This window comes from Ranitomeya imitator, chromosome 1 (genome assembly GCF_032444005.1).
Source record: "Ranitomeya imitator isolate aRanImi1 chromosome 1, aRanImi1.pri, whole genome shotgun sequence".
Lineage (NCBI taxonomy): Eukaryota > Metazoa > Chordata > Amphibia > Anura > Dendrobatidae > Ranitomeya > Ranitomeya imitator.
Genome location: NC_091282.1, coordinates 445,142,466 through 445,170,283, shown reverse-complemented (window position 1 = coordinate 445,170,283; position 27,818 = coordinate 445,142,466). Strand labels below are relative to the sequence as shown.

General features: G+C 40.9%; 1 protein-coding gene across 1 annotated transcript in view; it reads left to right on the top strand.

Moving 5' to 3' along the window:
* GLIS3 (GLIS family zinc finger 3) overlaps positions 1-27,818 on the top strand; it is a 669,467-nt gene that overhangs the window by 425,938 nt on the left and 215,711 nt on the right. The window contains exons 5-6 of the mRNA XM_069764174.1: positions 17,244-17,405; positions 22,501-22,611. Coding sequence (XP_069620275.1) covers positions 17,244-17,405; positions 22,501-22,611 — 273 coding nt within the window. The remainder of the gene's footprint in view (positions 1-17,243; positions 17,406-22,500; positions 22,612-27,818) is intronic.

Here is a 27,818-nt window from a genome sequence, read left to right as displayed (position 1 = left end):
GGCTGGCTGTAGGCAATTTTAAATTGGTTCCAGGGGTACACGGGCAGCAGTGGTGTGGTCAGTGGAGGCCTAGTGGAAGGAGTGACCGCAGACAGGCATCGAAGGCCTAAAATAATAACACATGGCTGTAGGCAATTTTAAATTGGTTCCAGGGGTACACGGGCAGCAGTGGTGTGGTCAGTGGAGGCATAGTGGAAGGAGTGACCGCAGACAGGCTTCGAAGGCCTAACATAACAAAAATGTCAATACAATGGTATTGTCAGTGGCAGGCATTGAAGGATGTCAGCGCATACACTAAACATTGGTGGAGCTGTGAGATAATTTTGCAAGTGGTAGAGCACTGTTTGAGCTGGGGGGGGAACTGTCTTGTGGCCGGCGGTACAGGCCCAGGGCCCCTCATATTACAACGGTGTGTCTGACGTTGGGTGCGCACCACCACCGCCAGAGACACTTTATTGTACTAGGAGGGACCCAGTGCCAATGCCGTCGACCAAAAGCGGGCACACCCACCTCTTCAGACAAACAGCACTCTCACGGGTGCTGTCGCCAAGTGTCGATACCACGACCCCGTGTGGGGAGTTTGGCCATTTAGTGAGGTGTAAACATGTCGTATGCTGGACAATCAGGTGCAGAAAATTACGAGATTGGAAAAGGCATTCAGAATAGTCCACAGGCAAGACCTTTTCATAGGAAAGCTAGGTGTCAGCCGGGCAAGGTGGGGCAAAAGATTTCGAAATCCAGTTGTGGTTCATTTTAATGAAGGTTAGATCATCTACATTTTGGGTAGCCAGACGAGTCCTTTTTTCTGTTAGTATTGAACCTGCAGCACTGAATACTCTTTCTGATAGGACACTAGCTGCCGGGCAAGCAAGCTCCTGCAATGCATATTCTGCCAATTCTGGCCAGGTGTCTAATTTTGATGCCCAGTAATCAAATGGGAATGACGGTTGAGGGAGAACATCGATAAGGGATGAAAAATAGTTTGTAACCATACTGGACAAATGTTGTCTCCTGTCACTTTGAATTGATGCTGTAGTACCTGTCGTGTCTGCGGTCATAGCAAAATCACTCCACAACCTGGTCAGAAAACCCCTCTGGCCAACGCCACTTCTGATTTCTGCCCCTCTAACTCCTCTGGTCTGCTGGCCCCTGCAGCTCGTGTGAGAACGATCACGGGCGCTGTGTGCAGGGAATGCCAGAAGCAAACGGTCAACAAGAGTTGATTGTTTGGTTGCTAATATTAGTTCCAAGTTCTCATGTGGCATTATATTTTGCAATTTGCCTTTATAGCGAGGATCAAGGAGGCAGGCCAACCAGTAATCGTCATCGTTCATCATTTTAGTTATGCGTGTGTCCCTTTTGAGGATACGTAAGGCATAATCCGCCATGTGGGCCAAAGTTCCAGTTCTCAAATCTGCGGTTGTGCTTGGTTGAGGGGCAGTTTCAGGCAAATCCACGTCACTTGTGTCCCTCCAAAAACCAGAACCCGGCCTTGCCGCGCCACCAATTTCCAGTGGCCCCAGAAAAGCTTCCTCATTAAAAATATAATCATCCCCATCATCCTCCTCGTCCTCCTCCTCCTCTTCGCCCGCTAACTCGTCCTGTACACTGCCCTGGCCAGACAATGGCTGACTGTCATCAAGGCTTTCCTCTTCCTCAGCTGCAGACGCCTGATCCTTTATGTGCGTCAAACTTTGCATCAGCAGACGCATTAGGGGGATGCTCATGCTTATTATGGCGTTGTCTGCACTAACCAGCCGTGTGCATTCCTCAAAACACTGAAGGACTTGACACATGTCTTGAATCTTCGACCACTGCACAACTGACAACTCCATGTCTGCCATCCTACTGCCTGCCCGTGTATGTGTATCCTCCCACAAAAACATAACAGCCCGCCTCTGTTCGCACAGTCTCTGAAGCATGTGCAGTGTTGAGTTCCACCTTGTTGCAACGTCTATGATTAGGCGATGCTGGGGAAGGTTCAAAGAACGCTGATAGGTCTGCATACGGCTGGAGTGTACGGGCGAACGGCGGATATGTGAGCAAAGTCCACGCACTTTGAGGAGCAGGTCGGATAACCCCGGATAACTTTTCAGGAAGCACTGCACCACCAGGTTTAAGGTGTGAGCCCGGCAAGGAATGTGTTTCAGTTGGGAAAGGGAGATGGCAGCCATGAAATTCCTTCCGTTATCATTCACTACCTTGCCTGCCTCAAGATCTACAGTGCCCAGCCACGACTGCGTTTCTTTCTGCAAGAACTCGGACAGAACTTCCGCGGTGTGTCTGTTGTCGCCCAAACACTTCATAGCCAATACAGCCTGCTGACGTTTGCCAGTAGCTGCCCCATAATGGGAGACCTGGTGTGCAACAGTGGCAGCTGCGGATGGAGTGGTTGTGCGACTGCAGTCTGTGGACGAGCTCTCGCTTCTGCAGGAGGACGAAGAGGAGGAGGAGGGGGTGCGAACGGCTACAGCCAACTGTTTCCTAGACCGTGGGCTAGGCAGAACTGTCCCAAACTTGCTGTCCCCTGTGGACCCTGCATCCACAACATTCACCCAGTGTGCCGTGATGGACACGTAACGTCCCTGGCCATGCCTACTGGTCCATGCATCTGTTGTCAGGTGCACCTTTGTGCTCACAGATTGCCTGAGTGCATGGACGATGCGCTCTTTAACATGCTGGTGGAGGGCTGGGATGGCTTTTCTGGAAAAAAAGTGTCGACTGGGTAGCTCGTAGCGTGGTACAGCGTAGTCCATCAGGGCTTTGAAAGCTTCGCTTTCAACTAACCGGTAGGGCATCATCTCTAACGAGATTAGTCTAGCTATGTGGGCGTTCAAACGCTGTGTACGCGGATGCGAGGCTAAGTACTTCCTTTTTCTAACCATAGTCTCATGTAGGGTGAGCTGGACTGGAGAGCTGGAGATCGTGGAACTAGCGGGGGTGCCGGTGGACATGGCAGACTGAGAGACGGTGGGAGATGGTATTGTTGCCGCCGGTGCCCTAGATGCAATGTTTCCTACTACGAAACTGGTGATTCCCTGACCCTGACTGCTTTGGCCTGGCAAAGAAACCTGCACAGATACTGCAGGTGGTGCGGAAAATGGTGGCCCTACACTGCCGGAAGGGATGTTGCGTTGCTGACTAGCTTCATTGGCCGAGGGTGCTACAACCTTAAGGGACGTTTGGTAGTTAGTCCAGGCTTGCAAATGCATGGTGGTTAAATGTCTATGCATGCAACTTGTATTGAGACTTTTCAGATTCTGTCCTCTGCTTAAGGTAGTTGAACATTTTTGACAGATGACTTTGCGCTGATCAATTGGATGTTGTTTAAAAAAATGCCAGACTGCACTCTTTCTAGCATCGGATACCTTTTCAGGCATTGCAGACTGAGCTTTAACCGGATGGCCACGCTGTCCTCCAACAGGTTTTGGCTTTGCCACGCGTTTTGGGCAAGATACGGGCCCGGCAGATGGAACCTGTTGCGATGTTGATGCCTGCTGCGGCCCCTCCTCCTCCGCTTCAGAACTGCTGCCGCCTGCACCCTGTTCCCCCAATGGCTGCCAATCGGGGTCAAGAACTGGGTCATCTATTACCTCTTCTTGTAGCTCGTGTGCAACTTCGTCTGTGTCACCGTGTCGGTCGGTGGTATAGCGTTCGTGATGGGGCAACATAGTCTCATCAGGGTCTGATTCTTGATCATTACCCTGCGAGGGCAATGTTGTGGCCTGAGTCAAAGGACCAGCATAGTAGTCTGGCTGTGGCTGTGCATCAGTGCACTCCATGTCAGATTCAACTTGTAATGGGCATGGACTGTTAACTGCTTCACTTTGTAAGCCAGGGACGGTATGTGTAAAGAGCTTCATGGAGTAACCCGTTGTGTTGCCTGCTGCATTCTTCTCTGTTGTTGTTTTTGCTGACGAGGACAAGGAAGCGACTTGTCCCTGACCGTGAACATCCACTAACGACGCGCTGCTTTGACATTTACCAGTTTCACGAGAGGAGGCAAAAGAGCTAGAGGCTGAGTAAGCAAGATAAGCCAAAACTTGCTCTTGCTGCTCCGGCTTTAAAAGCGGTTTTCCTACTTCCAGAAAAGGGAGCGTTCGAGGCCTTGTGTAGCCAGACGACGAACCTGGCTCCACAGCTCCAGACTTAGGTGCAATATTTTTTTTCCCACGACCAGCTGATGCTCCACCACTACCACTACCCTCATTACCAGCTGACAATGAACGCCCCCGGCCACGACCTCTTCCACCAGACTTCCTCATTGTTTTAAAAACGTAAACAAACTAACGGTATTTGTTGCTGTCACACAACTTACACGGTGAGCTATAACTTCAGTATGATTTAGCTACCCCTTTACAGGTGAGTGAGACCACAACGAAAATCAGGCACAATGTTACACACTCTGTTGTTGGTGGCAACAAATGAGAGAGATGCCACACACGCAGGACTGTCACTGAAGCACAAATGTAAATATTAATCTCCCACTGATTTGATTTTTTTTTTTTTCAGGGAGACTTTAGGAAAAAAAAATAATAGAATAAAATGATTTTTTCAGGAAGAATTTAGAAACCAAATAAAATAAAATGATTTTTTCAGGGAGAATTTAGAAAACAAATAAAACAAAAAAAGGCTTTCTATGGCCCACTGAGTGAGAGATGACGCACACAGGAGTCAGGAGTGGCACACAAGCCCAGAGGCCAATATTTATCTCCCACTGATTGATGTAGTGATTTTTTCAGGTAGATTTTGGAACCCAAATCAAGCAAAAAAAATAATAGGCTTTCTATGGCCCACAATTGGAGAGAGAGAGAGAGATGGCACACCCAGGAGTCAAGACTGGCACACAAGCAGAAAGGGCAATATTAATCTCCCACTGATTTTTTTTTTTTTTTTTTTTCAGGGAGACTTTAGGAAAAAAAAAATAGAATAAAATGATTTTTTCAGGAAGAATTTAGAAACCAAATAAAATAAAATGATTTTTTCAGGGAGAATTTAGAAAACAAATAAAACAAAAAAAGGCTTTCTATGGCCCACTGAGTGAGAGATGACGCACACAGGAGTCAGGAGTGGCACACAAGCCCAGAGGCCAATATTTATCTCCCACTGATTGATGTAGTGATTTTTTCAGGTAGATTTTGGAACCCAAATCAAGCAAAAAAAAAAAATAGGCTTTCTATGGCCCACAATTGGAGAGAGAGAGAGAGATGGCACACCCAGGAGTCAAGACTGGCACACAAGCAGAAAGGGCAATATTAATCTCCCACTGATTTTTTTTTTTTTTTTCAGGGAGACTTTAGGAAAAAAAAATAATAGAATAAAATGATTTTTTCAGGAAGAATTTAGAAACCAAATAAAATAAAATGATTTTTTCAGGGAGAATTTAGAAAACAAATAAAACAAAAAAAGGCTTTCTATGGCCCACTGAGTGAGAGATGACGCACACAGGAGTCAGGAGTGGCACACAAGCCCAGAGGCCAATATTTATCTCCCACTGATTGATGTAGTGATTTTTTCAGGTAGATTTTGGAACCCAAATCAAGCAAAAAAAATAATAGGCTTTCTATGGCCCACAATTGGAGAGAGAGAGAGAGATGGCACACCCAGGAGTCAAGACTGGCACACAAGCAGAAAGGGCAATATTAATCTCCCACTGATTTGTTTTTTTTTTTTTTTCAGGGAGACTTTAGGAAAAAAAAATAATAGAATAAAATGATTTTTTCAGGAAGAATTTAGAAACCAAATAAAATAAAATGATTTTTTCAGGGAGAATTTAGAAAACAAATAAAACAAAAAAAGGCTTTCTATGGCCCACTGAGTGAGAGATGACGCACACAGGAGTCAGGAGTGGCACACAAGCCCAGAGGCCAATATTTATCTCCCACTGATTGATGTAGTGATTTTTTCAGGTAGATTTTGGAACCCAAATCAAGCAAAAAAAATAATAGGCTTTCTATGGCCCACAATTGGAGAGAGAGAGAGAGATGGCACACCCAGGAGTCAAGACTGGCACACAAGCAGAAAGGGCAATATTAATCTCCCACTGATTTGATTTTTTTTTTTTTCAGGGAGACTTTAGGAAAAAAAAATAATAGAATAAAATGATTTTTTCAGGAAGAATTTAGAAACCAAATAAAAAAAAATGATTTTTTCAGGGAGAATTTAGAAAACAAATAAAACAAAAAAAGGCTTTCTATGGCCCACTGAGTGAGAGATGACGCACACAGGAGTCAGGAGTGGCACACAAGCCCAGAGGCCAATATTTATCTCCCACTGATTGATGTAGTGATTTTTTCAGGTAGATTTTGGAACCCAAATCAAGCAAAAAAAATAATAGGCTTTCTATGGCCCACAATTGGAGAGAGAGAGAGAGAGATGGCACACCCAGGAGTCAAGACTGGCACACAAGCAGAAAGGGCAATATTAATCTCCCACTGATTTGATTTTTTTTTTTTTCAGGGAGACTTTAGGAAAAAAAAATAATAGAATAAAATGATTTTTTCAGGAAGAATTTAGAAACCAAATAAAAAAAAATGATTTTTTCAGGGAGAATTTAGAAAACAAATAAAAGAAAAAATAGGCTTTCTATGGCCCACGGAGTGAGAGATGACGCACACAGGAGTCAGGAGTGGCACACAAGCCCAGAGGCCAATATTGTTCTCCCAATGATCGATGTAGTGATTTTTTCAGGTAGATTTTGGAACCCAAATCAAGCTAAAAAAATAATAGGCTTTCTATGGCCCACAATTGGAGAGAGAGAGAGAGATGGCACACCTAGGAGTCAAGACTGGCACACAAGCAGAAAGGGCAATATTAATCTCCCACTGATTTGATTTTTTTTTTTTTTTTCCAGGGAGACTTTAGAAAAAAAAAATAATAAAAAAAAAAAAGATTTTTTCAGGAAGAATTTAGAAACCAAATAAAACAAAAAATAGGCTTTCTATGGCCCACTGAGTGAGAGATGACGCACACAGGAGTCAGGAGTGGCACACAAGCCCAGAGGCCAATATTTATCTCCCACTGATTGATTTATTGATTTTTTCAGGTAGAATTTAGAACCCAAATCAACCAAAAACATAAATAGGCTTTCTATGGCCCACTATTTGTGAGATAGATGGCACGCTCAGGACTGTCACACAAGCCCAGAGGCCAATATTAATCTCCCACTTTTTATTTTTTTTCAGGGAAAATTTATAAACCCAATAAAAAAATAATAAATAGGCTTTCTATGGCCCACTATCTGAGAGAGAGAGATGGCACGCTTAGGACTGGCACACAAGCCCAAAGGCCAATATTAATCTCCCTTTTTTTTTCAGGGAGAATTTATAAAACCAAAAAAAAATAAATAAATAGGCTTTCTATGGCCCACTATTTGTGAGAGAGATGGCACGCTCAGGACTGGCACACAAGCCCAGAGGCCAATATTAATCTCCCACTTTTTTTTTTTTGTTCCAGGGAAAATTTATAAACCCAATAAAAAAAATAATAAATAGGCTTTCTATGGCCCACTATCTGAGAGAGAGAGATGGCACGCTTAGGACTGGCACACAAGCCCAAAGGCCAATATTAATCTCCCACTGATTGATTTATTGATTTTTTCAGGTAGAATTTAGAACCCAAATAAAGCAAAAAAAAAAAAATTGGCTTTCTATGGCCCACTGAGTGAGTGATGATGCACACAGGAGTCAGGAGTGGCACACAAGCCCTGAGGACAATATTTTTCTCCCACTGATTGATGTAGTGATTTTTTCAGGTAGATTTTAGAACCCAAATCAAGCAAAAAAATAAATAGGCTTTCTATGGCCCACTGACTGAGAGATGGCACACACAGGAGTCAAGAGTGGCACACAAGCCCTGAGGCCAATATGTTTCTCCCACTGATTGATGTAGTGATTTTTTCAGGTAGATTTTATAACCCAAATCAAGCAAAAAAATAAATAGGCTTTCTATGGCCCACTGAGTGAGAGATGGCACACACAGGGATGGCACTCTAGCAGAAATGTCAATCTTAATCTCCCACAAAAAAATAAATAAAAAAAAACAGGGAGTGTCCAACAATTACTATCTCCCTGCAGTAATCTCAGCCAGGTATGGCAGGCAGCAATAAGGAGTGGACTGATGCACAAATTAAATAAAAAGTGTGGACAAACAAAAAAGATAGCTGTGCAGAAAGGAAGGAACAAGAGGATTTCTGCTTTGAAAAAAGCAGTTGGTTTGCACAGCGGCGTACACACAGCAATGCAGCTATCAGGGAGCCTTCTAGGGCAGCCCAATGAGCTACAGCGCTGAGGGGAAAAAAAAAAAAAAATGTAGCTTCCACTGTCCCTGCACACCGAAGGTGGTGTTGGGCAGTGGAAATCGCTACAGCACAAGCGGTTTGGTGGTTAATGGACCCTGCCTAACGCTATCCCTGCTTCTGACGAAGCGGCAGCAACCTCTCCCTAAGCTCAGATCAGCAGCAGTAACATGGCGGTCGGCGGGAACGCCCCTTTATAGCCCCTGTGACGCCGCAGACAGCAAGCCAATCACTGCAATGCCCTTCTCTAAGATGGTGGGGACCAGGACCTATGTCATCACGCTGCCCACACTCTGCGTTTACCTTCATTGGCTGAGAAATGGCGCTTTTCGCGTCATTGAAACGCGACTTTGGCGCGAAAGTCGCGTACCGCATGGCCGACCCCGCACAGGGGTCGGATCGGGTTTCATGAAACCCGACTTTGCCAAAAGTCGGCGACTTTTGAAAATGAACGACCCGTTTCGCTCAACCCTAGCTGTGACGTCTCATTTTTTGGTGAATGCATGTAGAAAAGCCGCGGAGACACCATCACGTGTTTCTCAACTCAAGCAATATATAGCCAGGTCTTTCACCGGGAAGGAACAACCACGGGAAGGGCAGCATCCAAAAAGGAAAACCACCTATGCCAAAACATGGTATCATTTTTTGGTGAAGACTTACCATGATTGAAATTAATTAAAATCATTTTTGGGATTAATGTCGTATGGGTCCCTGATCCAGTTATGTACAGAAACACTTACATTTTCTGTTTTTCACTCTTTGCGGTCTGCTTACAAATGTTTTTGTAAAAGTAGTACAAATCACACCTATCACTATGTAAGGTCTCTGCTTTTTTACCTTTATTCGGACTATTACCACTTTGTCCATGGCGAGATCTGCTGGACCACCACAACTGTTAGCATTAGGCCACGTTCACACATTCAGTATTTGGTCAGTATTTTACGTCGGTATCTGTAAGCCAAAACCAGGAGTGGAACAATTAGAGGAAAAGTATAATAGAAACATGTGCGCCACTTCTGTATTTATCACCCACTCCTGGTTTTGGCTTAGAAATACTGATGGAAAAAACTGACCAAATACTGATAGTGTTCATGTGGCCTTGGATAAACAGTACTTAAAGGAACAATAAACCTACAATTGCTTAGATTAAAACAAAAAATATATTTTCCTTCACTTTTTGTTAGTATACAACATTATATGTCAAAAATTCAGCATCTTCTGCTGAGCTGATCAGTTCCATCATCGTCTAGAGGACAGTTAAAGCTCTGCTGTAGATAGGGCAAAGCAGGGCAACTTCTACAGCAGTCAGTTGTAGAACAGTGAGGAAGAAGAATATTTCTAAATTCCTAAGAACAATTTCAAAAATGTCATATAGTTCTTAGTTTAGTATTACAGGAAAAGTAGCTTGGATATTTTAAATATATTTGCTTTTTTGTGTTTAGTGTTCTTTTAATTTAATTACATACTGTATATTTTTTAAGCTGTAAATTTATAGGGAATCTGTCACCAGATTTTTGCCACCTAATGTGAGAGCAGCATAATGTAGAGACAGAGACTCTGATTCAAGTGATGTGTCACTTACCGGGCTGCTTAGTGTCGTTTTCATAAAATTACTGTTTTATCAGGAGGAGATTACAACCCCTGGCAAAAATTATGTTATCACCGGCCTTGGAGGATGTTCATTCAGTTGTTTAATTTTGTATAAAAGAAGCAGATCACAGACATGGCACAAAACTTAAAGTCATTTCAAATGGCAACTTTCTGGCTTTAAGAAACACTAAAAGAAATCAAGAACAAAAAATGTGGTAGTCAGTAATGGTTACTTTTTTAGAACAAGCATAGGGAAAAAATTATGGAATCACTCAATTCTGAGGAAACAATTATGAAATCATGAAAAACAAACAAACAAAAAAACACTCCAACACATCACTAGTATTTTGTTGCACCACTTTTGGCTTTTATAACAGCTTCCAGTCTTTGAGGCATGGACCTAATGAGTGTCAAACAGTACTCTTCATCAATCTGGCTCCAACGTTCTCTGACTGCTGTTGCCAGATCAGTTTTGCAGGTTGGATACTTGTCATGGACCATTTTCTTCAACTTCCACCAAAGATTTTCAATTGGATTGAGATCCGGACTATTTGTAGGCCATGACATTGACCTTATGTGTCTTTTTTCAAGGAATGTTTTCACAGTTTTTGCTCTACGGCAGGATGCATTATCATCTTGAAAAATGATTTCATCATCCCCAAACATCCTTTCAATTGATTGGATAAAAAAGTGTCCAAAATATCAACATAAACTTGTGCATTTATTGAAGATGTAATGACAGCCATCTCCCCAGTGCCTTTACCTGACATGCAGCCCCATATCATCAAATATCAATGCATGTTCTCTTCAGGCAGTCATCTTTATAAATCTCATTGGAACGGCACCAAACAAAAGTTCCAGCATCATCACCTTGCCCAATGCAGATTCGCGATTCATCACTGAATATGACTTTCATCCAGTCATCCACAGTCCACGATTGCTTTTCCTTAGCCCATTGTAACCTTGTTTTTTTCTGTTTAGGTGTTAATGATGGTTTTCGTTTAGCTTTTCTGTATGTCAATCCCATTTCCTTTAGGCGGTTTCTTACAGTTCGGTCACAAACGTTGACTCCAGTTTCCAACCATTCATTCCTCATTTGTTTTATGGTGCATTTCTTGTTTTGGAGACATACTGCTTTAAGTTTCCGGTCTTGACACTTTGATGTCTTCCTTGGTCTAACAGTATGTTTGCCTTTAACAACCTTCCCATGTTGTTTGTATTTGGTCCAGATTTTAGACACAGCTGACTGTGAACAACCAACATCTTTTGCAACATTGCGTGATGATTTACCCTTTTGATAATCCTCTCCTTTGTTTCAATTGACATCTTTCCTGTTGGAGCCATGATTCATGTCAGTCCACTTGGTGCAACAGCTCTCCAAGGTGTGATCATTACTTTTTAGATGCAGAATAACGACCAGATCTAATTTGATGGAGGTGTTATTTTTGGGACTGAAAATTTGCAGGGTGATTCCATAATTTTTTCCTCAGAATTGAGTGATTCCATAATTTTTTCCCTATGCTTGGTTAAAAAAGTAACCATTACTGACTACCACATTTTCTGTTCTTGATTTCTTTTAATGTTTCTTAAAGCCAGAAAGTTGCCATTTGAAATTTAGTTTTGTGCCGTGTCTGTGATCTGCTTTTTTTCTACAAAATTAAACAACTAAATGAACTTCCTACAAGGTCGGTGATTCCATAATTTTTGCCAGGGGTTGTATAATTAGTGGACTAGTAAACCTGTTGCCAGGTAGTCTAGCAAATTCATGAGCTTTGTATAATCCCGCCCCACCTGTGATTTCTCCTGCTTCCTGTGTATACTGTACATGAGCAGAAAGCTGGCAATCAGTGGTGTGGGCGGAGTTACACAGAGCTCAGCATTCTGCTAGAACTGCTAGATCTGCTGCAGAGAAAATAGTGATTTTATCAAAATGATATCAAGCAGCCCATCAGGTGATACATCCCTGGAATCAAAATATCTGCCTCGAGATTATGCTGCTCTCGGATGAGGTAATAAAAACCTGGTGACAGATTCCCTTTAAGAAGACGAGAGCTAGTGTTGATAATTTTATGTATAAATAGACATCTTAGACCAGACATATAATAATGAAAATGGTCTGACTGGTCAGTAATTTATGTGTATAAACCCAGTCTAAAGGTAAATGGAAACGACAAGATTTTGGTAAGTGTTTGGCAAACTAATGACTAATTATGCTGGTTATTAGAATATTACGGATGTCTACCATGGCATGATCACCATAAATCACTGATAAATGGTATGGTAACACTCGAAAACCAGCTAACATGATAGTAGTTGATCTGTGCAAAAGCCTTCAGCCTGAAAATGCATGCAAAGTACTGTATTTGTTTTCTTTTTATGTTTTGAAGAGAATTACTTTACATTCACATTATGGCATTATATAATAATTAGGGGGCTGAATCTATGAATTATTCATTTTCATGAGTTTTTCATCAATTGTGTTTCATACAGTAAGAATGAAGATTCATTGGTCAGTCATTACCCATAAAGGACGTTCATCTATGCACACCAGTTTAGTGGAAATGTGTAGTTAACGTATGTCAGACCTGATTGCACATTTGATTGAACTGAATTTATAGTTTCCATTGATCTCTTAAAAATAATTTCTTATTTAAGTGCTTACAACAAGCTCATGTCTGGTCTGTAAATAAGTAATGGGAAATTGTATTCCATATGATTATAGGTTGAAATGACTATGCCATATGTAGTCTAATAACCCTTTGAGAATTACACCATAAACAAGTCATCTTATTGAAGCACATAATATAATATTGAGCATGCTGTTCATTAGCCATGTTCTTTTATCATTAACAGATGAAGAAAACAAACTAAGAACAGACCAACAATAGTTTTACCGTAGTTGTGACCCAGGGCTAGAGGGTTAAATCCATGTAGTTGGTTCATTGCTGAATGTGTTCTGGTTCATTTTGCTCATCCAAGTGAGGTTACTGTTAGTCTTAGAACGCTCACCTTATCGATAATTAAAATGTACTGTGAAAGTGGTCAACATGTTCCTAAAAACCCAAAGGGAATCTGACTTTATGGTGACTGTAAGTAATATAGTTTTACAATACCTGATCTTAGGTACCTCAAGTGTACTAATAAGCTTGGGTAGTTGGGCAGCAGAGGAATAACAGTAGCCAGTCAGCTATACATCGTTGCACTTTATTGGGCGGGTGGTCAGGGAGTCACAAAAACAATGAACTTTAGGAAGGCAAAGTTTGACCAGCTTAGAGATGCCCTTAATCTGGTAGACTGGGACAATATACTCAGAAATAAGAATACAGATATTAAATGGAAAATGTTTAAGAAATAGGCACTGTAAGCGGTTTATACCTTGTGGGAATAAAAGGACTAGAAATAGGAAAAACCCAATGTGGCTAAACAAAGAAGTAAGACAGGCAATTAACAGTAAAAAGAAAGCATTTGCACTACTAAAGCAGGATGGCACCATTGAAGCTCTAAAAAACTATAGGGAGAAAAATACTTTATCTAAAAAACTAATTAAAGCTGCCAAAAAGGAAACAGAGAAGCACATTGCTAAGGAGAGTAAAACTAATCCCAAACTGTTCTTCAACTATATCAATAGTAAAAGAATAAAAACTGAAAATGTAGGCCCCTTAAAAAATAGTGAGGAAAGAATGGTTGTAGATGACGAGGAAAAAGCTAACATATTAAACACCTTCTTCTCCACGGTATTCACGGCGGAAAATGAAATGCTAGGTGAAATCCCAAGAAACAATGAAAACCCTATATTAAGGGTCACCAATCTAACCCAAGAAGAGGTGCGAAACCGGCTAAGTAAGATCAAAATAGATAAATCTCCGGGTCCGGATGGCATACACCCACGAGTACTAAGAGAACTAAGTAATGTAATAGATAAACCATTATTTCTTATTTTTAGGGACTCTATAGCGACGGGGTCTGTTCCGCAGGACTGGCGCATAGCAAATGTGGTGCCAATATTCAAAAAGGGCTCTAAAAGTGAACCCGGAAATTATAGGCCAGTAAGTCTAACCTCTATTGTTGGTAAAATATTTGAAGGGTTTCTGAGGGATGTTATTCTGGATTATCTCAATGAGAATAACTGTTTAACTCCATATCAGCATGGGTTTATGAGAAATCGCTCCTGTCAAACCAATCTAATCAGTTTTTATGAAGAGGTAAGCTATAGGCTGGACCACGGTGAGTCATTGGACGTGGTATATCTCGATTTTTCCAAAGCGTTTGATACCGTGCCGCACAAGAGGTTGGTACACAAAATGAGAATGCTTGGTCTGGGGGAAAATGTGTGTAAATGGGTTAGTAACTGGCTTAGTGATAGAAAGCAGAGGGTGGTTATAAATGGTATAGTCTCTAACTGGGTCGCTGTGACCAGTGGGGTACCGCAGGGGTCGGTATTGGGACCTGTTCTCTTCAACATATTCATTAATGATCTGGTAGAAGGTTTACACAGTAAAATATCAATATTTGCAGAAGATACAAAACTATGTAAAGCAGTTAATACAAGAGAAGATAGTATTCTGCTACAGATGGATCTGGATAAGTTGGAAACTTGGGCTGAAAGGTGGCAGATGAGGTTTAACAATGATAAATGTAAGGTTATACACATGGGAAGAAGGAATCAATATCACCATTACACACTGAACGGGAAACCACTGGGTAAATCTGACAGGGAGAAGGACTTGGGGATCCTAGTTAATGATAAACTTACCTGGAGCAGCCAGTGCCAGGCAGCAGCTGCCAAGGCAAACAGGATCATGGGGTGCATTAAAAGAGGTCTGGATACACATGATGAGAGCATTATACTGCCTCTGTACAAATCCCTAGTTAGACCGCACATGGAGTACTGTGTCCAGTTTTGGGCACCAGTGCTCAGGAAGGATATAATGGAACTAGAGAGAGTACAAAGGAGGGCAACAAAACTAATAAAGGGGATGGGAGAACTACAATACCTAGATAGATTAGCGAAATTAGGATTATTTAGTTTAGAAAAAAGACGACTGAGGGGCGATCTAATAACCATGTATAAGTATATAAGGAGACAATACAAATATCTCGCTGAGGATTTGTTTATACCAAGGAAGGTGACGGGCACAAGGGGGAATTCTTTGCGTCTAGAGGACAGAAGGTTTTTCCACCAACATAGAAGAGGATTCTTTACTGTTAGGGCAGTGAGAATCTGGAATTGCTTGCCTGAGGAGGTGGTGATGGTGAACTCAGTCGAGGGGTTCAAGAGAGGCCTGGATGTCTTCCTGGAGCAGAACAATATTGTATCATACAATTATTAGGTTCTGTAGAAGTACGTAAATCTGGGGATTTATTATGATGGAATATAGGCTGAACTGGATGGACAAATGTCTTTTTTCGGCCTTACTAACTATGTTACTATGTTACTATGATAAGGATGATAATTCTGTATCCATACAATATCATGTTGTCAATAACACAGCCCCCCAGTTTACAAAGTGCTACGTGCTGTCAACAACGATGGTTTCTATGGTTGGGCGATCAGCATCATGTTTACACCGGTCAGCAAGTGGAAACGATCGTTCTTATGAATGTTTTTTTGATGATTATCAGCTTGTCTAATTGAGCCTTTCAAGAGAATTGGTCTCCTCCCCTCTATTGAAGCAATAAAAAAAGAAAATCAGAACATAGAGATGTGTATGACTTGAGAATGCAATCTGAGAAAAGCAATTTATAATAAATACAGATGTTTTGTAATGTTACTTGTTAACTCCTAGATCTGAAACACACGTACGAGAAACATCTTTATGAATGTTAATGTTAAGGGAATGAAACTAGTCAGGGTGTAAAGTTTCCATGAATAGAAGCATTTAGATTTCACAGTAATTATCCATAAGACATCTTCACAAATCACATTTCACCATTCTAAATGTTAAAGGGATATACCGGACTCTAAAAACATTTCTGTAGTAGTAAGTCATCAACATGAGTGGTCAAAAAAGTGAGTGTGTGATTTGCGGTCACACGTTGACTAGATTTCCTTCCACTTCTTTCATTGTTCTATGGAGAGAAGTGAATGAAAATCTAGTTGGAAATATGTCATGTCACATGCCTGCAGCCCCATGACCGCCCGCTTGCCCTGGGAATATGGGGGAATTCTGACAGTAAGGGGTGATTCGGTAATCTTCAGTTTCATAGAATGACTGCACACATTTTTGAGACCGAAAATCACCTTTAAATATAAGTTCATCTTGAATTTCAAGTATAAACCACTTTTTTGAGATGTTGTATGAACTATAGAGCTAAATGACTTTAACACCAAAAGGGTAATGCCTTTCATACTGTACAGTATACTTAAAGGAAGCTTACCAGAACAGAAATTTATTGCATATTCACTAAAAATTGGTGGGGTCTGACTGTTGGGACCCCTAGCAATCCTAAGTCTGGAGATAGTTGGGGATATACATTTGCATTTTCCTTTCGATCTTTAGCATAATAAAAAGTATTCACCATCTCTAGCGTTCAAAACCATTAGTTATTTTATTGCATGATCTTTTCTGATGGGGAGTGTAGAATTTTATAGTAGTGATGGAAAGGATATTATTACTACTAAGTTAGCAATATTGTAGCTTGTGGGACCATATTGCACATTTGACCCTTGTTCTTGGTGTTGAGGGCACCAATAAGCTTCTCTTAACTTTTTTACATTTCTATAGTGTGCACTTTTTGTTGCCTACTTTCTACACTTGGCCATATTTATAGAACGGCTCTAGACAAAAAAATTCAAGTGAGCGACACTAACCCATCTTTTTATAAAGTAGCTATTGTTTTGGCTTTTCACGTAAGAAAAACTGCAAATCTTAAGGCGATGTGATGCAACATGAAGAGCGCATCTCATTCATTATTCACTCTTGCCAATGGTAGTCTCAGCTACCTAACCAAGGGTCCCAGACATTTCATAGCTTGCTAACCATCTACTGTTTTGTTCTTCACTCTGTAATCACACTCTGGAAATTGTATTCCTAGTTTCAGCTCGCAGACTACTACTCCTTGCAATAGCATTGTAAACATAAGATGTTGCGAAACCTCCAGCAAATCCATTTCTCGAAAATGACTAAAGTTTGTATGTTCCTTCATTAAAATTGGCAGTGCAGCTTGTTAGGTATGCCAAACTTCAAAAAAGGTATGGTGCTTTTATAAGAAGTAACAAGCAACTAGAAATCAGTTTTCAGAAGAGTGATGAAACATTAACTGCTAATCCATGGCCTGGAGTTTCCACAACCAGATAAAATTGCCTTTAAAGAATGAAAAAAAGGAACATTCCTCTGTATTTTGTTTCTCTTTACAGTTTGAAGGTTGCAAGAAAGCGTTTTCAAGACTTGAAAATCTAAAGATTCACTTGCGGAGTCACACAGGAGAGAAGCCTTACCTTTGCCAGCATCCTGGCTGTCAAAAGGCTTTCAGCAATTCCAGCGATCGGGCCAAGCATCAAAGGACACACCTGGATACTGTAAGGAAAGACACATAAAATAATAAGCTTGTTCTGCAAGAAAAGACTCCCACACAGTTGCCGCTCATCTAAGCTTTTCTGTAGTTTTACTTTTCCATCACGTGCTTTAAATGATGTGTCCTAGAAGTCTTCACACTGCGCTAGTCTACATAAAGCAGGGGTTTTAATTGTGATCTGATTGCTTTCCTCAAGGCACACAATTATTGGGTATTGTGACAATATTGCTGTTGCTGGTATTTCTTAGTTTTGTTTATAAAGGATTTTTGCTGCATGCACATATTGTCAATTAAACAAGATGGTCATTAGATGGAATCTATCAGCAGGTTTTTGCTATTTAATCTGAGAGCAGCATAATATAAGGCAAGAGATCCTGATTACAGGGATGTGTCACATACTAGGCGGTGTGTTGTAATTTAAATACAATGAGTGTTTTATCTGCAGGTAATTATCACCAGGATCAGGTCTCACATGCACATCACCCCAGCTAATTTGTGTAATACCTGCCCCATTATTGATTTCAACTTCCTTGCAATACATTGTATTGGTATACACTGGTATACACAGGAAGCTGTCAGTCAGAGGTGTGGCCAGGGATATACATAGATTAGCTTTCTGAGCACTGCTACATCTACAGCAAAACTCCACCAACAGTCCAGTAAGTGACACATCCCTAAAAAAATAAAAATACAAAATAAAAATAAAGATTATTATGATCCCTGGAATCAGGATCTTAGCAACTACATTTTGCTGTTCTCAGATGACAAAAGCCTGCTGACAGCATACAGCATTGCAACATTTGCTGGTTTTTAACTACTTGAAGGCCCCCAACCTGTAGTGCCAGACATTTTACAACATCCTTCTAGAGTCTGCAGCTCCATAGAGATCATTCATGTACAGGAGTGAGGAGCCAACAGCCATCATCAGTCAAACTCCCCACACAGAAGGCAGAGAGGGTAATAAACTTGATTCTTGCCCAACATTTTTTACAATTTTAATATTTACTTTATTTCTTCACATTTTACCCTGATATTGCAAACAAATGACATAAAAATTGAGCTTCATTTATCACAAAAGAGAGGCAGAAAAAATTATTTGAATAAGCAAATGAGAACAAAATTCTTTAGACCTTTTAAAATGTATGAAAAAAGAATTATGAAAATGTGCCTGTCATGAGCGGGAAAAAAGACCTTGCTTAAACAGTTTCAGTTCGGATGCTTATACAATTGTACGTTTAGATTGTATGCTACGATATGCCTTTCTTTATTTTTTTATGCTTTGTCCCTAAAAACAATTTATCAACATATAGAAATATTAAAAAAACATAATGTTGCAGTTATACAGTAAAATAAATAACTACTAGTGTTATATTTATTTCTAAGCTGCTCACATGCATGCGATACTAGTTGGCGATAGCACGATTCTAGACGCTATGACCGGCATTTGTCATTGACGGGTCAGGCATGTTTAATTTTAGTATGCCTGATCATTTGTTCCTATGTCATTAAGTTATTCTCCTCTCTCTTTGAACTAAACATAAATGCTTAATATATTTTATATATATAAGAAGTCATGTAGTTTCTTCTGCAAAAAACATATGAAATAAGAAACTTTGTAATATATCTTAGCAGAAAAATCTGTTTCTTTCTCCTCCAGGACTGACCATTCATTACCAAAATTCTTAATGTCTGTATTCATTATAGACAGATTTTTCCATTACTGAGATAGGAGATGGCTGATAGTCTTTACAAAATTCTATGTAGGAGTGAGGGGGAGCTCTGCCATTTGCTCCTTCCTCCTCCTCTCATCAACATGAAATCTCATCAGAAATGCAAAAATCAAAAAATGGAGTAAACTACTCTTACCGAAAATATGATGAAAAATTGTATATAAAACCAAAATACTTTATTATTGTGTAAAAATGTTAAAAATGAAAACATTACAAGAATAGTATACCAAGTATACCACCAGGTCAATCAAGAAACGATGCAAAAATCACTGGAGCAAGATGATCCCCACATAAAATTAGGGAAATCAGAAATATTATGCACAGACGGACATCCACAGCCAGTATGAATGGTATGACGATCTCAGTTAGACAGAATTATAGCTCAAGTCTGTATATTCCTACTGCACTTGTCACTTTATTTATCGGTATATTTTCGGTAAGGATAGTGTACTTCATTTATTCCTTTTGCATTTCTACCTATATGGGAGCACATCACCAATATTACTACGATACCTTGTGGTACTCCAGACCATTTTACTATCTATTTGTGCTATATCCTATCTTTGATTGTTCCAGAATCTCATTAGTAGCAACTGTCATCTCTTATTTCAGTAACTAGATGGTGGCCCGATTCTCACGCATCAGGTATTCTAGAATATGCATGTCCGCATAGTATATTGCACAGCCCACGTAGTATATTGCACAGTCACGTAGTATATTGCCCAGCCACGTAGTATAATGCTCCATGCAGTTATGGCCCCATAGACACTCCATATAATGCTCCATGCAGTTATGGCCCCATTGATGCCCCATATAATGCTCCATGCAGTTATGGCCCCATAGATGCCCCATATAATGCTCCATGCAGTTCATTATGGCCCCATAGATGCCCCATATAATGCTCCATGCAGTTATGGGCCCATAGATGCCCCATATAATGCTCCATGCAGTTCATTATGGCCCCATAGATGCCCCATATAATGCTCCATGCAGTTATGGCCCCATAGATGTCCCATATAATGCTCCATGCAGTTATGGCCCCATAGATGCCCCATATAATGCTCCATGCAGTTATGGCCCCATAGATGCCCCATATAATGCTCCATGCAGTTATGGCCCCATAGATGCCCCATATTATGCTCCATGCAGTTATGGCCCCATAGATGCCCATATAATGCTCCATGCAGTTATGGCCCCATAGATGCCCCATATTATGCTCCATGAAGTTATGGCCCCATAGATGCCCCATATAATGCCCCATGCAGTTATGGCCCCATAGATGCCCCATTTAATACTCCATGCAGTTCTTTATGGCCCCATAGACGCTCCATACAGCATTGTGCCACATGCTGCTGCAATTTAAAAAAATCACATACTCACCTCTCGTCGCTGCTCCTCAGCGTCCCGTCTCTCCACACTGACTTCAGGCAGAGGGCGGCGCGCACACTAATACGTCATCGCGCCCTCTGACCTGCACAGTCACTGCAAGAGGACGGGAAGACGGAGCGGTGACCGGCGGATGGAGCGCGGACAGGTGAATATGAAATACTCACCTGCTCCTGGCGCTCCTGACGCTGTCCCTGCCTGTCCCATGGTACCGCAGCTTCTTCACGCCTGCGCAAGAAGGACCTGCCATGACGTAATGGTCACATGACCGTGACATCATGGCAGGTCCTTCTCGTGCAGGGCCTGTGATGACGTCGCGGTCACATGACCGTGACGTCATGGCAGGTCCTTCTCGTGCAGGGCCTGTGATGACGTCGCGGTCACATGACCGTGACATCATGGCAGGTCCTTCTCCCATACCATCTTTGGCACCGGAACCTGCCGCTTCCATGCATAGGTCACCGGAGCGTTGCGAGGAGCGGGAAAGGTGAGTATATAATAATTTTTTATTATTTTTAACATTAGATCCTTTTACTATTGACGCTGCATAGGCAAAAACTTGGTCACACAGAGTTAATAGTGGCGGTAACGGAGTGAGTTACCCGCGGCATAATGCGGTCCATTACCGCTGGCATTAAACCTGTGTGAGCGGTGACTGCGAGGAGTATGGAGCGGACACTGACTGCAGGGGAGTAGGGAGGGACTAATCGGACTGTGGCCGTCGCTGATTGGTCGCGGCAGCCATGACAGACAGCTGCCGAGACCAATCAGCGAATGAATATCCGTGACAGAAAGAAAGAGAGAAGGACAGATGGAAGTGACCCTTAGACAATTATATAGTAGATGTAAAAATTTGTCTTCAGATTGTACCCAGGAATTGAGAATTTTGAGACTAAATGATCAGTCCTGACAGAGAAAGAAGTAGATCTCTCTGATAAGTTGCTAATTTTCACGTGTAATTTTGATTTATAAAATAAAAATGTTAAGGACAGTTACTTTTTAATGTTTTTTTTCTATGTTTAATGCATCTATTAGGAATACACATTATGTTAGATGTTTCGGTATTCCTTTATTGGCACCTTCATGTTCCAGATATTGTGCCTACATGAGTAAATGCTTTTTACTTTTAGCAAATACAGTATATTTTTACTTTTGCAATAGGTCACATATAGTCTTACAAAGTTACTCTCTAGTGATGAGGGAACGTGCTGGGTTAAGGTGTTATCAGAGCATGCTCTTGCACTAACCAAATGGCGTGCTCGAAAAAAATGCTTGAGTCCCCGCGGCTGCATGTTTCGTGACTGTTTGACAGCCGCAACACATGTAGGGATCGCCTAACAAACAGACAATCCATGAATGTGTTGCAGCTGTCGAACAGCTGCGAGAAGTGCAGTCATGGGGACTCGACTCGAACATATTTTTCGAGCACGCCAAAGACACGAGCGTGCTCTGATAATACCTTATCCCAGCACGTTCGCTCATCACTATTATTCATACTGACAAATACACATGGCTACAGTCATATTACAAGTGAAAAGGGTTAAATGGCTCCATCTAATTACGTAACTCACAGGAGACGCTGGATACTTAGCTCAGTTAATTGAATCAATCTGTATGGAGTTGACAGCCAATATAATGTGTTATGTTCCAAGAAAGAGATTTAGTGTAACAATATTATGTCCTATTTTCTTCAGTATTCTGCTGAGTACTTTCTATGCTGCTTGAAATCCTAATCCTTTTCCTTACTTGATTTCTGTCTCTGTAGCAGGATTCTTCTCTAAACCTAACCAATGTTTTCTGGATAGTCACTGCTGTTAGACTGCTCCACTAATCTGCTGTATCTGATTTTTCTAATCCCTTCTTGAGCAAATGATTGCTATCCTGTAAGTACCTTTGGGAATGTTCATTGATAACAAATGTGAAAGTGCAGTTAGCAGTGAAGTAATGTGGTCATATTCTCCTTATGCGTTTCTTCTTGTCTAGAAACCCTACGCATGTCAGATTCCTGGATGCAGTAAGCGATACACAGACCCAAGCTCATTACGAAAGCACGTAAAAGCTCATTCTTCCAAAGATCAGCACACGAGAAAAAAGGTAATGCTGACAAAAATGTCTCTAACATGTATCCGCCAAGCTGTTAGAAGATAAGTGAGATTTACTGCAGAGAAACAACAACTGGTTTAAATATCTCTGGAAGCAAAAATAGTGAGACTAAGGCCGGGATCACACATGCGAGAAACACGTCCGTGTCTCGCATGTGAAACCCAAGCTCTGGTGCTGGCACTCCAGAGCGGAGCGTGCGGCCGCATAGGAACACATGGAGCTGCACGCTCCGCTCCCAAGTGCCGGCGCCAGAGCTTGGGTTTCACATGCGAGACACGGACATGTTTCTCGCATGTGTGATCACGGCCTAATTAGAAGACACAAAATCTTGAATAACCACTCTTTCCTTGTCTTTGTTCCCCATTCATCATAATTTTTGCACCTTTTTTCTGGAGGAAAAATAAATCTAAAGCTTCATTCAGACTTTAGTGATTTTTTGCACACGCAAAAACATCTGACTGTCATCAGTGTTTTTCGTCCAAATTTCATAATTTTTTGGTCTTTTTTTACCATCAGTGATTTCAACATATGAAAGAATAAATAAATATATTACAAAGTTATTCCTATACATTGCACTGTTAAAGCACCACTCCAGCATTTTTTTTTATTTCAGTGCTGGAGTGGTGCTACCAATCTAATATCCCTGCCCGTAGTGTTATACTCACCAGCCATCTTCAGCTTTTCCCGGAGCCGTCATCTTGTGACAGTAACTTCTGACTGACTGGATGTCAGAGGTAATAGTCACAAGCTCTCAGTGTTAATCTCTAGAAACCTCGTTCTGTCCCTTTTCTGGCTCTCATAGACTTCCATTGAGTTATGTCTTCCCAATCGCCCAGCAAACTGTAGACCAGGTCAAAACCAGCAGAAGACGACCAGAGTGGTGCAAATAACAGATGAAGATGGCAGCTGGTGAGTATGAGACTGAGTGCAGGGAGCTTAGATTAGTGGCACCGCTCCAGTGCTGCAATGCAAAAGAATGCTGGAGTGGTGCTTTAGTCATGGAGGACACACAGATTTCACTCTGATGTCTTCTGTTTGCTGTCTGTGATTTTCACAGACCTATACAATTTTATAGAATTTTGATTCAAGATGCCAATCAGAAACACAACCGTTTTTCCGTGTGTTTTTTTCTTGTGGACACAAGGTCTGCAAAAAATACAGTCCTGTGAATAACCACAGAGATTATAATGGGAACGTGAAATTCATGGACAGAACATCTACTGAAAAGCAAACATCTTAATGAAGCCATATAGGGACTCTTTTATTTGCACGTTATTCACTTTTTAATATGCACCATATTTTAACCTATCTTTTCTTGGCTTTGTAAAGGTACCTTCACACTCAGCGACGCTGCAGCGATACCGACAACGATCTCGATCGCTGCAGCGTCGCTGTTTGGTCGCTGGAGAGCTGTCACACCGGCAGCTCTCCAGCGACCAACGATGCCGAGGTCCCCGGGTAACCAGGGTAAACATCGGGTTACTAAGCGCAGGGCCGTGCTTAGTAATCCGATGTTTACCCTGGTTACCAGCGTAAACGTATAAAAAACAAACACTACATACTTACCTTCCACTGTCTGTCCCCGGCGCTGTGCTTTCCTGCACTGACTGAGCACAGCGGCCGGAAAGCAGAGCGGTGACGTCACAGCCAGTGCAGAGAAGCACAGCACCGGGGACAGACAGCAGAAGGTAAGTATGTAGTGTTTGTTTTTTTTACGTTTACGCTGGTAACCAGGGTAAACATCGGGTTACTAAGCGCAGCCCTGCGCTTAGTAACCCGATGTTTACCCTGGTTACCAGTGAAGACATCGCTGAATCGGCGTCACATACGCCGATTCAGCGATGTCTGCAGGAAGTCCAGCAACGAAATAAAGTTCTGGACTTTCTGCAGCGACCAACGACATCACAGCAGGATCCAAACTGAACGATATCGCTAGCCAGGACGCTGCAACGTCACGGATCGCTAGCGATATCGTTCAGTGTGAAGGTACCTTTAGTGATTTTTGTTTGCCATGATGGAAGAGGTTTAGCTTATCCAGATGTTCTAGGCTAATCATTTTTTTTTCCTTTTTGAAATGTCACAACATCTTTACCCAACAGCATCCTACTGGAGTGCAAAATCTATCTAACTTTATTTTTGCGTGGTTGAACACTCATGTGCAATATTTTTAAGGATCATGTGACTTTTGGCTCTAAAAAAAGCACAAAACAGGTAAAACATGAGAAAAAAGTTCATCTTTGATCTTGTGCAAAATTTCTAAAACTACTTGCCCCAGTTTGAAGAATTTGGAGTAAAAAAAGTAATAAATGCTGCAGAAGAAAAAAGAAGTCACTTAACCACCATATACCTCCTACAGCAAATGATGAATCGGGACATGTACCGTATTTATTTTATATCTAAGAAGAAAAAATAATAATTAACCAAAGTACAGCTCATGGCATGCGACCTATTCTGTACCTCTGCATACCTTTCATGTGAAGAAAGAAGGAAGTTATTTTTGTTCCAGACCGATCTAATAGAAAGCAAATAATAACATGTTCTATGGCCTCATAGACTGTGATTCTTTACTGTAAGAGCAGTGAGACTATAGAACTCTCTGCCGCATGATATTGGTATTGATTAATTTACTATAAAAGTACAAGAAAGGCCTGGATGCCTTTCTTGATAAATATAATATTACAGATTCAGAGTACTAGATTCTGTGATGGGATGCTGGGAACTAGTCTAATTGCTATCTGCTGAGTAGGAAAGGAATCTTTCCCCAAATATGGAGCAAATTAGCTTTTTCCTCATGGGGTCTTTGCTTGCCTCAGTATCAACTGTTAGGCTATAGGTCGAACTCAATGAACTTAGGTCTACCATCAACCTTAATAAACTCTGAAACTATGACATAATATGAATTAGACATTTCTGCCATAAAGAGAATCATACAGCCTTTGTGCACTGTTTACAAGTGTGTGTATGGGGACTCAAAAGGGTGTCCAGTGAAGTTATCACCTATGTCATGGTCTTTAGGAAAGGGACGTAAGTCCCAATGGTATGCGCTCAAGGTACTCACTGCCTGGAGGGCGGAGGCCATACACAGGTCACATGCACAAACTACCATTTCTTATTTAAGAAGACACTTAGGTTCTTTAGGGCAACGAGGCAAAGCTAGAAAAGTTTTAGGCTTTAATACACAAAAAGTGGAGTGCTTAATATGTAAACAGCTTTCCTTCTTTTTTTACCTTGAATGTGAGTTTTCAAATTATGGTCAAATTTCAATTTGTATATATAACAGTTTAAATTGAATAAGGCGACTGTATTACAGAATGGTCTTCATGTATTCATGTGCCACAAGCTTTGTCCACGGAGATTAGTCTGAAGCCTCCACCAGAAATTTAAAAGTGTAAAATGGCAAAAATATACTTCATCAACTTAAGACATCATACTTTGTAATATATTATTCATATTAGCTCAAGCTGCCTATAGACGGCACATTATCAATATAATCACAGTACAAATTAAAGATGATCGATTGCTGCCGTTGTTTCCTTTGTTTAATGGCAGCTATTATTGTATGAAAAAGTGCTTTTGTGACAATTTACTTTAGCCGCTTATATAGCACCATTAATTTCACAGCGCCATCATCATCGCTGTCCCCATTGGTTCTCACAATCTACACTCCTTATCAGTATGTCTTTGGAGTGTAGGTGTAAACTGCAGTACTGGGGAGATCCACACAAATACGGGCACAACAAAGAAGTTTGTCTGCAAATCATTGAACACATTGGAACATTGCATAACCCACCTTACGTGTTTCACTACGGTAAAATAAGACCGGTATCTGGTAACAGCAGCGCTATGCTTTTTAATCGCATTTAACTGACTTATACCTGGTTGTTAGCTCACATCAAGCGTTGGAATTTGAAATATTTCCTAGCAATAATAATAAAAAGTAAGAAACATTAAACCTTTTAGGATAGAATAAAGATTATATATGGCTTTAATTAAATTTGAAAATTGGCATAAGGTCACAGAAGGGTTTTACACAACAAAATGTGAATTCTTAAAAAAAAAAAATAACCATAAAAATTCCAAGGTGATAAAGGAACAGAGAAATAAATAGCTGCCCCCATGGGGGACTGTTGTGTTGAAAGGATTGAACTCTTTAGCTGTCACAGCCTGTTAGTCATGGACTCATTTAATATGTCCTGCATGTAATCTTTTCTAAAAGTTCCTAAAACAGTCAGTGACATTTATTTTGCAAAGTACTGCAGAGTAGAGAAATAATACTTCAAGTCTTAAAAACCTAAAAATATATTAACCCCTTCAAGACCCAGCCTATTTTGACCTTAAAGACCTTGCCGTTTTTTGCAATTCTGACCAGTGTCCCTTTATGAGGTAATAACTCAGGAACGCTTCAACGGATCCTAGCGGTTCTGAGATTGTTTTTTCGTGACATATTGGGCTTCATGTTAGTGGTAAATTTAGGTCAATAAATTCTGCATTTATTTGTGATAAACACGGAAATTTGGCGAAAATTTTGAAAATTTCGCAATTTTCACATTTTGAATTTTTATTCTGTTAAACCAGAGAGATATGTGACACAAAATAGTTAATAAATAACATTTCCCACATGTTTACTTTACATCAGCACAATTTTGGAAACAAAATTTTTTTTTGTTAGGAAGTTATAAGGGTTAAAATTTGACCAGCGATTTGTCATTTTTACAACGAAATTTACAAAACCATTTTTTTTAGGGACCACCTCACATTTGAAGTCAGTTTGAGGGGTCTATATGGCTGAAAATACCCAAAAGTGACACCATTCTAAAAACTGCACCCCTCAAGGTACTCAAAACCACATTCAAGAAGTTTATTAACCCTTCAGGTGCTTCACAGCAGCAGAAGCAACATGGAAGGAAAAAATGAACATTTAACTTTTTAGTCACAAAAATTATCTTTTAGCAACAATTTTTTTATTTTCCCAATGGTAAAAGGAGAAACTGAACCACGAAAGTTGTTGTCCAATTTGTCCTGAGTACGCTGATACCTCATATGTGGGGGTAAACCACTGTTTGGGCGCACGGCAGGGCTTGGAAGGGAAGGAGCGCCATTTGACTTTTTGAATCAAAAATTGGCTCCACTCTTTAGCGGACACCATGTCACGTTTGGAGAGCCCCCGTGTGCCTAAAAATTGGAGCTCCCCCACAAGT